The sequence below is a fragment of the Sceloporus undulatus genome, chromosome 6 (assembly GCF_019175285.1).
Source record: "Sceloporus undulatus isolate JIND9_A2432 ecotype Alabama chromosome 6, SceUnd_v1.1, whole genome shotgun sequence".
NCBI classification, from domain to species: Eukaryota; Metazoa; Chordata; class Lepidosauria; order Squamata; family Phrynosomatidae; genus Sceloporus; species Sceloporus undulatus.
The window spans coordinates 73,979,429-73,992,442 of NC_056527.1; the positions used below are offsets into that span (position 1 = coordinate 73,979,429).

General features: G+C 39.9%; 1 protein-coding gene across 4 annotated transcripts; it reads right to left on the minus strand.

Annotated features, from left to right (window-relative positions):
• Window positions 1-2,915: 2,915 nt before the first annotated feature.
• Window positions 2,916-12,942, minus strand: CCDC127 (coiled-coil domain containing 127). Of its 4 annotated transcripts, XM_042476413.1 has the most exons (6): window positions 12,860-12,942; window positions 9,410-9,491; window positions 8,468-8,596; window positions 6,286-6,581; window positions 5,363-5,403; window positions 2,916-3,264 (listed from the first exon to the last, which is right to left on the minus strand). In XM_042476413.1, the coding sequence occupies exons 3-6, from the start codon at window positions 8,586-8,588 to the stop codon at window positions 3,075-3,077; spliced, it is 648 nt and encodes a 215-aa protein (XP_042332347.1). In that variant the 5' UTR covers window positions 8,589-8,596; window positions 9,410-9,491; window positions 12,860-12,942; the 3' UTR covers window positions 2,916-3,074. The 4 variants fall into 4 exon arrangements, with proteins under 4 accessions (XP_042332347.1, XP_042332345.1, XP_042332344.1 ...); XM_042476411.1 differs by adding an exon at window positions 8,728-8,844 and having other exon boundaries at window positions 2,916-6,581; XM_042476410.1 differs by adding an exon at window positions 8,728-8,896 and having other exon boundaries at window positions 2,916-6,581.
• Window positions 12,943-13,014: the final 72 nt, after the last annotated feature.

Genomic DNA, 13,014 nt, shown 5'->3' on the forward strand with positions numbered 1-13,014 from the left:
CCCTGCCATGCAGGAACTCTGAATCAAAGTAACCCCGACAGATGGCCATCCAGCCTCTGTTTAAAGACCTCCAAGGAAGGAGACCCCACTACACTCCGAGGGAGTTTGTTCCACTGTCAAACAGCCCTTACTGTCAGGAAGTTTTTCCTATTGTTGAGGTGGAATCTCTTCTCCTGTAGTTTGCATCCATTGTCCCAGGTCCTGTTCAGAAAACAAGCTCAATATGACACCCCTTCAGATATTTAAACAGGGCTATCATATCACCTCTTAACCTTCTCTTCTCCAGGCTAAACATACCCAGCTCCCTAAGGTGTTCCTCATAGGATATGGTTTCCAGACCCTTCACCATTTTAGTCGCCCTCCTTTGGACACGTTTCAGTTTCTCAATGTCCTTTTTGAAATGTGGTGCCCAGAACTGGACACAGTATTCCAGGTGGAGCTTGACCAAAGCAGAATAGAGTGGCACTACTACTTCCCTTAATTTAGACACTATACTTTTCTTGATGCAGCTTAAAATTGCTGCATCAGTAACATGGAACCCCATTACTTCTTATTGCCATGCATAATAAAACTGAGAATACTTTTCAGCTATTTTTCCCAATGCTTGCTAACAGAGGCCTATGATGAACAGACCAGAAGCCTGGTCATTTGCCTCCCTTTCCAATCAGGGACACGTACTTTAGGCTTGGAGAATTGAATGTGGGATTTTAGACTACTTTAGAGCCTGCCTGCTTTGTAAAGGGTCCTGCCACATACACTGAAAATATTGAATTTATGTGGAACTAAATATTTTTTAAATACGCTTTTAAACTTCTGTTTGTCCAGTATCACAATGTATGATTTTTTAAAAAATAAGACACAATAAAATGTTAGTATTTTAGTATGCATTTTATTTTTCTTCATTAAACATGTCAGACTGCATTTTTAAAAGTCAAATGAAATGTTGGCCATGGTGCCCAGTGGATTGTGAAAAGGTTTTTCAAATTTTGACATTAGTCCTCTCAATGGCAGCTTCGTGCCCAGGGCCAGGTACAAGGGCAAACAGAGGGGGACTGCTTTCCTGTGGGTTTCCCAGAAGCAACTAGCTCTCCATTGCTGGAAATGAACTGCTGGGCTAGATAGACCTGGGTCTGATCTGTTAAGATTCAGAGTGTAATAGAAAGTTGAAACAGTAATAAATCAATTGATAGATGTATTAGTGAATTATATATGCAGTTTAGAGATCGTCATTCCATATCTGGGCATATTTCAGTGGTGCTCTCAATAGTTATGGGGTCCCAAAAATATGAAAGCTGCCAAGGATCACTGTAATTCCAAACCTAGGCAAATATCCTTGGTCTCCAGTTCTACCTAAAAGCACTGGCAGCATTATGTACAGGTCTTGCTTTGAACAAGTGCCTAGCCTCATAAATCATACCTGCTCCTGCATTGTGGACTCCCAACAACTTCCTATAAAGCAGGGGCAAATGCCCCTTGGCGCGGGTCTTTTGAAAGCAGAGTAAAAGCTTATCTTTTTTTAAAAAACTGGTCCGGCAAATATGAACTTGTCCCCAATCATGATCAAGTCAAGTTCAGGGGAGGGGTTTAGGGCAGAGGGCAGAACATGCCTCCCATTCATCAGGGTGACGGAGGAGGAGGAGAAGGAAGGAGCCTCAGAGAAAGAGTGCCAAGAGAATCGGGGTGACAGAAGAGGAGGAGGATGGAGCTGGAGGAAGGGTGCCAAGGGCAATCAGGGTGACAGAGGAGGAGGAGAAAGGAGCCAGAGGGAGAGCAGAGAACAGAACAAGCCTCTCTCTTGCACCAGGCAGCTTTCTCTCTTTTTATTTTTATTTTTGACAGACTATGGGAATGATTTTTGGATGATACATATAGATAGAATGTGTGCGTGCTTGTGCTACATTTCCCTTTCATTTCGTCTTGCTCCTGAACGGCACCTTAAGAGGCTTTTTTATTACAGTGCTCCCTCGGGTTACGAAATTAATTCGTTCCGCGGCCGCTTTCGTAACCCGAAAAGCCTTCGCAAGCCGAAAACCCATAGGCGCTAATGGGGAAAAGCCGCGTTTCGTGCGAAAAAGCGCCGAAAAGCACAAAAATTTTTTTTCGTAACCCGAAAAAACATTCATAACCCGGAACAATTATTTCCTATGGGATTTTTTCGTATCCCGGAAATTTCGTAACCTGGGTATTTCGTATCCCGGGGTACCACTGTATATTATTTTCTTTGTGTAATATGTGGATGCTACAATTAGAATGCTTGTGCTACATTTCCCTTTCATTTTCTCTTGCTCCCGGAACAGCAGCCTCACTTTGCAAGATGTTTATTTTATTATTATTATTATTATTATTATTATTTAAAATGTGAATGCTACAAATGTTTCCCTTTCAATTTGGCAAATTGATACAAGAGTGAATGCTTTTGCTACACACAACACACACACACACCCCTGGAGATTTTTAAATTTGACAGAAAATGCACACTCTGCCACCAGTTGTTTTTTTTAAAAGGAGGGGGAAAACACCTATTCTGTTGGCCAACTGCTGTAAGAAACATCACCTTTGACAAAAGCGGAAGTGAAGAGCTTTCATTTTAAACTGGCACCGCAAATGTGAACTCTCCACAAAGAGCTGAAATGGCATTCAGGGGCAAATAATCCCAATTAAGGTAAATTATAATGGGCACTTGCTTCCAGATGGATTTGGGAGGGGGGATCCGAATCTGCCCAGTTCCATCCAGGGCAAATAGGTGAGTGGGAATGGGGCCTGAGTTCTGTTGTTAGTTGTTGCATGAATTGCAGTATAAGATGATGTAGGAAAGGAGCTACCCAAATATTAAATGTTGTGACTGTACTTAAGAAAATGAACATACTCAAATATGCAATGCTAGCTCACTTACTTTAACATTAGCAAGACCAAGATTTGAATATTTTACAATAATTTATTTAATAATGTTACACATAAACACGATGAGGAATGACTTGTCTGCACCAAGTAACAAATTTATGGCTACAAGAAAATAACACACAGGTCAGCAAATATGGAAAGTGGTACAGTAACAAATGAATATTGAATGAATGTCAGTTATTTACCAAGCAGACAGCCAGCATGCTGTAGTGATTTGAGTGTTGGGCAAGGACTATACGAAACCAAAACTCAAATTCTTGGTTGGCCATGGAAACCCACTGGGTGACCTTGGGCAAGTCACACTTCTTTAGCCTTAGGGAAAGGCCATGACAAACCTTCTGAACAAATCTTGCTAAGAAAACCCTGTGAAAGGATGTAAGTCACAAATTAACTGAAAGGCACACAACAAGAACATTTAGAAACTTACATATGGTTTACTCAGAAATAAATTGGATGTAAATGAGCAGGAGGATGTAGCCTTAGTGTATCCATTAAACAACTGCTATAACATAAGGGGGGGAAATCATAGGTGATTCTGTTACCACCAAATTTTCCACTAGTATAGGCAGTAAAGCCCTCCCATAAAACTATAAAGGATGTAACTTGCAAAGACACATTTGCAAACTTGAGATACTTAAAAATAACATACAGTGTATGTAAAATTTTCAGATAGCATCAGCCTAATTTTTATCAGTAGTCAGCAGATGATTTTTGTAATATCTTTGGCAGGGTGGTTAGCTAGTTTGCAGAGAAGTGAGGAGAAGTAATTGACATAATTCAAAAGCAGGAAGAAGACGAAAAGGTAATTCTTCACCAGCACTGCTGGAGAGATCTCATCTAGGGAGATTCTTGCTCTGTGTCCTTGCAAGGTGCTTCAGATGCATGACAGGAAGGATGATCTCCCATGGTAGTTTTAGTTCATTGAGCTAGAAACAAGGGGATCCCGTTAAATCTATAGGAATTTTCCCCACATTTCTGATTTGGTACAAGGTAGAGACCTCAGAAGGCACCTGAAAACATGAACAATTCAACGGACTTCACACACTGAGGGTGAGTGGAGATGGCTGTGCAGTCATAGTATGGAGAACTACTGCAGCTATGAATTCCACTGTTAATGTGCTCGTGCATATAATATGTACAAGTCAAGCAATCCAAAGGTAAAAGGCAACCATTTTATGGTGTCCTTTTAAAAAAAGTGACTGCATTTTCAAGAATATTAATTCAAGCATTGACGTAAAATATTAAATGACACTTTCTTAGAAATAAGGAAAATATATGAAGGTAACTTGGAAGTTTTAAAGAAAAGGATGGGTGATCACCTGTCAGGGATTTTTAGCTGTGGATTCCTGCAGTGGGTTGGACTAGATGACCCTTGGGATCTCTTCCAATGCTATGATTCTGCAATCACTAGAATATGACAAAAGCCAGTAAGATTTTTGAAATCTTCCAAGTGCTCTTGAAAGGTTCCTGGTTTTAATTTTACTAACGTTTACACTTTTATGTTTTCTGACACACCATTGAATTCTCTAGATACAGCACACTGACAATAACAGAGATGGCATATCTCAAGCATCACTATACAGATATGTCATCTTGTTAGTATCAGTGACAGGTGGAAGTCCACAGTAACGTCACTAGGGTTGGCGTCACCTCCTCTATTGAACTTTTCCACTACCACACAGAATTCTTAGGATTTTTTTGTACTAATGTTACTCATAAATTGTAATTGCCGTATCACTGAATCTAATGGTAATAGCTGTGACATAAACAACTAGCCCAATCACAATTGTACTTTTAAATTACAGTATCATATGCACAGCTTAAATGTTTAGTTTCATGTGCTTAAAATGAACACTTGGTAAAATGTGATGTTTTTAAAGAAAATTTAAAAAGTTCATTAAACTGGAGATTCGTCTTTCTCCTCAACCATCTATTCAGCATCTTAATGGGACACAGGTGAATGTCACACCCTGTTTCTGCCCAAAAGCTGATGTTTGAGGAGCAGTGGTGTCACCCCCCTTTAAGGTGTCACCTGGTGCAGTCTGTACCCTCATGATGCCATTGGAAGTTCAACAGTCTTTCAAATAATACTCAAGTTCTCAACAATCCATTATGTTTAATTAGTTTCTTTTACCAAAAAATACAATTCGTACGCTGCACCTCTTAGGAACTCACTTGCAATTCTTTAAAATTCTGACTTACATTGCAAGAAGATGGCACTGATGTATCAACTACTAAATACATTTTCCTTTGCCACTGAGTGCTGATCCAAGAGGCACCATAAAGCTCAGGGTCTGTCTTATTAGCAGTGAAATCATATGCATATTTATTAAAATGTGAATACTACCGCTTTATCCCCATGATTCAATGTCTTCCTGAGTTCAGCTTCAGCTTCTATCATTTGCATTGCCATCTATTTTCTGGAAAACATATTTGTATATTACATCAAATACCCACCTACCCATGATTAGTGTTCTTGTTGTTTTCAGTATTGGGGGATATCTGTTTGAGATGAATCAGAGAGAAATAAAGTGTATTTATTACATGATATATATAAGAAATATATCACATAATGCATATTCTCTCACACAGAATCTATTATTCTGCGGGTCTCTCTCTGAATAGACTAGAGGTGTTTTCACCTTTGTTCCTCCAGATGCTTTGAACTACATTTCCCAGAAATCTAGGCCACTGGCTATGCTAGTTCAGGCTTCTGGGAGTTGTAGTCAAAAACAGTTGGCAGTCCATTGGTTGAGAACCACTGGACTAGTGCTACAAACTATGAGTTCTTGCTTTTATAACTGGGTTGTTAAGAAATAAGCTGTTTTTTTTTTTTTACTCTGGGTTGCTGGGGAAATTATGGAGTGCCAGGTCTGGACATCCAATAAAGCAGAGTATACAAGCACAATGGCTTCACCAACGATTTCTATATCACACTGGACTACTAGCATAAATGTGAAAAATCACTCATAGCTGATTCGTGTCACAAAGCCATACTTTTCAGCCACTAGTTTTTCCGAACATGGCTTTTTCTACCCTCTTGAATTTTTTGAGTTCAACAGACAGTTCCCAGTACTGGAGGTAAAGCCACATTAGCTTTCCATTCTGACGTTTATTGGTGTTTAGCAAATTGCTGCAAAAAGTATCATGCCTGAAAATATTTTTTAAGCCAGTTTCCATTTCGAGGTCCACAGCAACCGGATCAGTTGCTGCTCTAACTAGCATTTTCTTCTCTATTTCTAATCGCTGATGTCTTGGTACCATAAGGCTGCAATAGATGTCCTGTCTTTTGGTAAGGGCTTCTTCAAACTCTTTTAATAAAGCAGTAGCTCTCTTTTGCCACTCTTCTTCCTTCTCCAAGCAATTCTTATACAAAGTACCCACCGCTCCAGAGTGCTGCAGAATTTGCTTCTCTTGTTCCAATTTTGCACGTTCTTGTTCCAGAGCTCTTCTTTCTTCTACAAGTTTATGACTCTGAGAGACAAGGGCATTGCGATAACTCTGTGTTCGGTTCTGTTCCTTTTCCAGTTCCAACTCTAAGTGGGCAACTGTACGACGGTTCTCTGTGATTATGTCACGGTATTTAGATTCAAGCTCTTTCTGTACCAATACCAGTTTTCTATAGTAATCCCGTTTCTCTTTTTCTATCTCTTTCTGGGACTCTCTGGACCAGATCCAACCTGAAAAATTAGCAAATAAAAATGAAACTACAAAACCAAACCATGATTCATTGTACAAAATGGATTTAGAGGTACTTTCAGAAATACCTTGTTCCCATCTCTTCCACTCAGTAATATATTGTTATTTACTGGTAAGTAAATTATGCCCAGAACTGGAGATGCATCAATTGCCAATATCAGTGAAAAGGTAGTTAATTAGCTCCTTATCGTTGTGCAGAAAATAATTAGCCTGAAGGTAGAACAAAGCTTCCTGGTTCCTACTAGATTTAGAAAACATTAGACCCTTTTTGAAAATTGTCAACCAAAGCTAATGTTAAAGGTCACAGCTGGACTATCATTTTTTTCTTTGCTGTAAAGTAATATAGGCTCCAGAAAGCTACTTTAAGTAATTTCTAAAATAACCTTGCTTATGAGTCTGTAGTGGAGGGATTTGTGAAAAAGCCTTTGGAAGACCAGATAAACAGTATCTACTATTGGATTACACTTACTGACAGGTTTATTTTAATAGCAAACAATTCAAAAGCCTAAAATTCTTAATGAAGACTCCTCTGATTTCAAAGGCAATTTTCCACTTACATTTAAATAAAGGAGGGGATGCGGTATATAAGAGGAATGAAGCTTGAAATGTAATCAAGAGTAATGACATACCCTTTTTACTTTGTATAAAAGTTAATAAAGATTATTAAAAAAAATTTATAGCACTACTTCCAACACCCACCGACTAGTGAGCATGGTTGCAACAACCAGACGCAGGCACCCTGCTGCAATTCCTTGTCTCAGACCTGCTCCCTGGCAGGAGAGGTTGGAAATACCATCTTCTTTGCACCCTTCCAGCAGCTGAACAGACCTCCTTCACCCAATCCATCTCCTGACTGTTAAAGTGAACCTAGGCAGGTTGGGCTAGTAGATGTTATTTTTTATGGATATGTAACAAAGTAGCACAATAAGAAGATATGTTACTATATATATCTGCACACACTGGAGATATATCACATGGAGGTTATCCCATTCTTGTCCCACGCAATTGCAGGGAGGACTTTCATATGATGTCGCACAGATCCTGTCATTAACCTGTTTGAAAAGCACAACTGACTGATTGTGCAAAAGACTTTCAGATGAAGTTGTGCAGATGCCATAATTAACCTGTCATTAAAGTGACAGTGGCTGGCATTTTGCAATAATGAAAGTTCACGTTATTGCAATGCTGCTTTAATCAATCAATCAATCAATTATGGTATTTATACCCCACCCTTCAGCCCTAAAGGCTATTAGAGCGGCTTACAATTATTATTTTTAATAAGAAGATTCCCTGCCCTCAGGTTTACAAACTAAAAGACACAACACAAAAGGAGAAGGGAATAGTGGAGGGAAAGGGGATCAGGTCCAGTGGTTCTTCTCTCCCTCTGAGGCCTGGACCAAGGCAGATGGACTGGAGGGAGGGTGCTCTATCTTCAGGCTAGCCCTGATGAAGCTGGGTCAGCCTATTCACTCCTTAACAGGTCGAAAGATGATAGTATGGAGGGAGGGCGCTTTATCTTCAGGCTAGACATGACAGGATTGATGCTACAATTTGAAAGCCTTTCACACTATCACAGTCACAGACAGGTTAATGATGGGATAAGCACAAGGGAGCAATCCTGTCCCTATCCCGTTTGTGTGTGATAATCTCCAATGAGTTTTCCTATCCATATGGGCTTTGGCTGACTTTATCCCATTGTAAGTGAGAGCCACTCCGATGGGAGATTTCTATGAATCTGCTAGACTACAGTCTAGACACCTAGGTCAAAGAGCTCAGTCTAGTCCATACTAATTTCCTCCAGGACAATTTAGTCCATCAACTGCAATGTAAAATATCACATTTTAATTCTGTTTCTAATGACACTCACGGAATGCAGCCAGACCCAACATTGGAACCAACAAAGCGTAATTCCATTTGCTTCCATGGCCATCATCATTTCTTGCGTTAGGCTGGATGTTCCAGTTAGGAGGATCATTTAAATTATTCATGGACAAACCTTATAATCAGAAAAAATATAAATACATTTTAGGCATCTAATATTTAGTTGTGAAATATACTGTCAGCTGCATACTTTCTAACCTACATATTATCAGTACTACCCTTGCTACAAAATGTAATTTCACTTACTTTTCTTCTCCTTGGCCCCGTTTTCTCCTTAACTTGACTCTTCTCTTCTGTTTGATGCTTTCTTCTGTCACAGCTCTGAAACTCTGCCCTCATTTTCCTTCATATTTTTACTCAGTGCTATATCCACAAAATAGGTGTACACATATTTCCTTATAGAGTCTTGTGAGATCTACAGGCATATGCAGGGGAAATTAATTTATTTACTTGGTGCTGCCCATGCGATTTTACATGATCTAAAGCAGTGGTTCCCAACCTGTGGGTCGGGACCCCTTTGGGGGTCAAACGACGCTTTCACAGAGGTCACCTAAGACCATCAGAAAACACATATTTGCATGTAGCAATGGAAATAATTTTATGGCTGGGGGTCGCCACAACATGAAGAACTATATTAAAGGGTCATTGCATTAGGAAGGTTGAGAACCACTGATCTAAAGAAACTAGATCATTCACAGGAATTTTCTACCAGATTTTTTTAAAAAAAGACTCCCCAACACATAGCCCATTACTTGTATCTTTCTATCAAATCTACACATATGAATGTTAGAGAAAAAGGCAGCTGCTTTATGCGGTTCCAATGGGACCATACACTTTGCAGATATGAAATATTTCTCAGTATTTGTAGCAGTTACATTAAATCAATATAGAAGTCAAGAACATGAGAGATAACACAACAAATCCTTACCTTTAGTTCCAGTAAAGCAGTGATGCAATACGATTATTCAAAACACAAAGGTTGAAGTCCCTTGATGAAAGCCATACTAGAACTAAAATGAAATAAATTTATTATTATTATTATTATTATTATTATTATTATTAAACTTTATTTCTAAAGCGCTGTAATTATACACAGCGCTGTATAAAGTCAGTAAAATTAAGGAATATATAAAAGCCTGCCCGAGGCGTACACTCTAAAAGTAATAACAATTAGAGGAATAGATAAAATTACAATGTAGTAAAGAAAAGACAGATTAAAAAACATCACTTATAAAAGCAAATCACATTATCAGACAGTCCTTAGTTCTTGTTCTGGAAATAAGTAAATTGCAGTTAACAAAACCTCTGACAAAAAGCTCCTTTCTAAATCTTTAAGATTTCTTAAAGAAACATTAGCACTAGGAGAATAGTGAAGGAGGGCTAGAGAAACAGACTTTTAGAGTGTCTGCAATAAACAGTGCAATGAAACTTGAGCTGAGAGAGAATGGGATTCTGCTCTAGCCACAACTACTGTAGCTGTGTGTGCTTGCCTACAAAAGGGTAGCTGCCTTCAGAATGGCTTCTTAAGCATGCATCAATAGCAAAACATGGAAAGCAGATAACTTGATTCACCAAACTACTCCAAGCTGTTAAGAAACAGATTTATAGGTTTTGTTTGGCCATAAAATGGAATCCCAAGAAAGGGTCAGTAGGAGAAGGAAGGAAGGAGGAAGGAAGGAAGGAAGGAAGAAGAAGGAGCATCCTTGATGCATTTTGGAAGAGGCTTCCCTGCAGTATCTAGAGATTTAAAAATCTTTTTGTTTCTTTATGCGTGAATTACCTGACATTATTGGCTTCATTCAGATGGGCAAACTGTTAGTGCTGAATTAAAAAATTTGTTGAAATGTTGCGCTGCTCTTCCTTTTTGTGGTCTGGGAACCTATCCCTATATTTTCCATGTTATTCTCCCTGTGGGTTCCAAATTTTCTGTTGAAAGTAGTAATAATGCCCAGGAAACACAACTGAGGTATCCATGTGCACATTTTGGAATAACAATAAAATGGTTTTATTAAGAAATACTAGATCCTCATCACACACACACACACACACAAATGAACAGCAAATTTGGCCATTTGGGCCACTCCCCACAACAACTGGCCGAGAATTATAATGCGACACAATTGTGACACATTAGTGAGTGATTACATTGGTCAGTCAAATTACAGGCCTTCAAAGTAATACTAGGCCTGTTACAGACAGGCCAAAATAAAGCTGCTTCGAGTCACTTTGGAGGATATGGTTATTTCAATGATGCATGCCATCTAGAGTCCAAAAGCAGCACCAAAGCCACGCTCTGGTCCTAAGGAACTCCTTTTCCTGGAGCTTGCATCCATTGTTCCGGGTCCTAGTCTCTGGAGCAGCAGAAAACAGCTCGCTTCCTCTCAATATGGCATCCCTTTAAGGATTTAAACAGGGCTATCAATCACCTCTTAATCTTATGTTTTTAGCATAAACCCAAAGCTGGTGTTAGCACACATTTCTTCAATTAAGAACTTTTTAGAACCATTAAACAAGAATGATAGATTGATCACATAGTAACAAATAGTCTATATAGGTCTGCTCTTGGAGGATGGAGCATGTGGTCAATGGAGATTTACTCTGCACTCCAGATATGTGAAAAAGAGCCAGAGCTACTCTCTGACCGCAATTTTTCCTCATGACTGCAATGCCGTGGACTGTGTCCATGTATGAATGACAGACAAAAACATTAGCATTTCCCAAGGCAGAAACTGGAAGTAACTTACTCTAGTTCACTCTCCAATAACCGAGGCATTACATAGGATGGTAATGTACTGACAGAGAACACCACACCTTTGAGTTTGAGGTTTCCCTGTGCAGTTATAGGGGTGCAGACACACTAAATGGTAGAAGGAGAGTATGGCATGGTTCAAGTGGTGACTTGTGCTGGGCCTCAATCTCTGTTTGGGGCTGATGAAAAACAGTAAAGACAGGGGGAAAGTGCATTGTGTACTTCACAACAGCAGCTTGTAAATTCAAGATATTTTAAAACATTAAAAAGCAACCAACGTAGTAGGAATTTTGGAAAGCAGAAATGTAAAATAATTACCTGTATTTAAAAATTGACTTTGTTTTTCCTGTTTTTCCAAAGCAACTGTTTTGTGAGGCTCTAAACACTTGTAAAAAGGCTACATACCCAAAGCTGAGGTAGGTCAAACTTTTACCCTTGGGATTCCCCTTTACATTTGCAAGCGGACGTTGTGTCCTGCCCCTATGCACATATGATACATTCATATTTTAACATTATATAAGTAAATAAAACTGTTGCTTCAGAAACCAATATTAGCTCAACGCATGTGTACTTTTACACATAAAAAGGTTTGGGAAAGGAGAGAGAGAGAAGCGGTTCAAAGAATGTACAGTACTTGCTATTGGTATTGCTATTAATCGACATAGACATAGAGGTGTATCCAAATCTAGCTGGTGAGTGGTCCAGGTAAGGAAAGGGAAATCTTTATCTCACCATCTTTGGTTGGAGAAGGAAGATGGAGGACCCAAGAGGGCAGGAGGAAACCTTTGAGAGAGAGCTTCCCAAAAGGGGGTGGTGGCCTAAACTACATGATCAGTTTGAATGACAGAGAGAAAGAGAGTGCAGAATTGGCAGCAGGAAATCCCTATCTATTTAAGGAGAGGGAAAGAGAATGCAAAAATCTTCCAAGACAGGATCTGGTGTGTATTTAGCAATGTGTGAAAAATCCAAAGAGCACATATATCACAGAATCACGTGTTGAAAAGACCACAAGGGCCATCCAGTCCAACCCCTGCTCCCTCCTCAATGTGACATCCCTTCAAATATTGAAACAGGGTATCATACACCCTTAACCTCCTTTTCTCCAGGCTAAACATCCTCAGCTCCCTAAGTCCTTTCTCAGAGGCATGGTTTCCAGACCTTTCACTTTTTTAGTTGCCCTCCTTTGGACATTTCCAGTTTTCTCAATGTCCTTTTTGCATTGTGGGTGCCAGAACTGGACACAAATTCCAGGTGGGGTTGACCAGAGCGAATAGAGTGGCACTATTACTTCTCTTGATCTAGACACTACTATTAATGCAGTCTAGAATCGCATTGTCCTTTTTAGCTGCTGCATCACACTGTTGGCTCATGTTCAACTGTGTGGTCTTCTAGGACTCCCAAGATCCCTTTCACACGTAGTCTCGTTTCAGCCAGGTGTCCCCATCCTATATCTGTGCATTTCATTTCCTTCCCTAAGTGCAGTGCCTTACATTCCTCCCCAGGAGATGGCCCTCAGGGAGACAGCTTCTCCCTCTATGGACCCTTCCTCTTCCCTCAGGCTTCCCCTCGGAGCCCCTTTTTCAGGAGGAAGATATTGTGACTTCACAGCGGAAGGAGAGAGAAACGCACCTCCAGAACCTCCTCACAGAGACCCTTCCGCCGTCACTCAGTCGCCGCCATCTTGGTTCCACCGCGCAAGGCAGTAACCCTTCTTTCGCTCGCTCTAGTGTGGCTTTATGTTCCGCTTGGAATGGAACCAACTCAGTCGGAGGGGGGTGAGACTA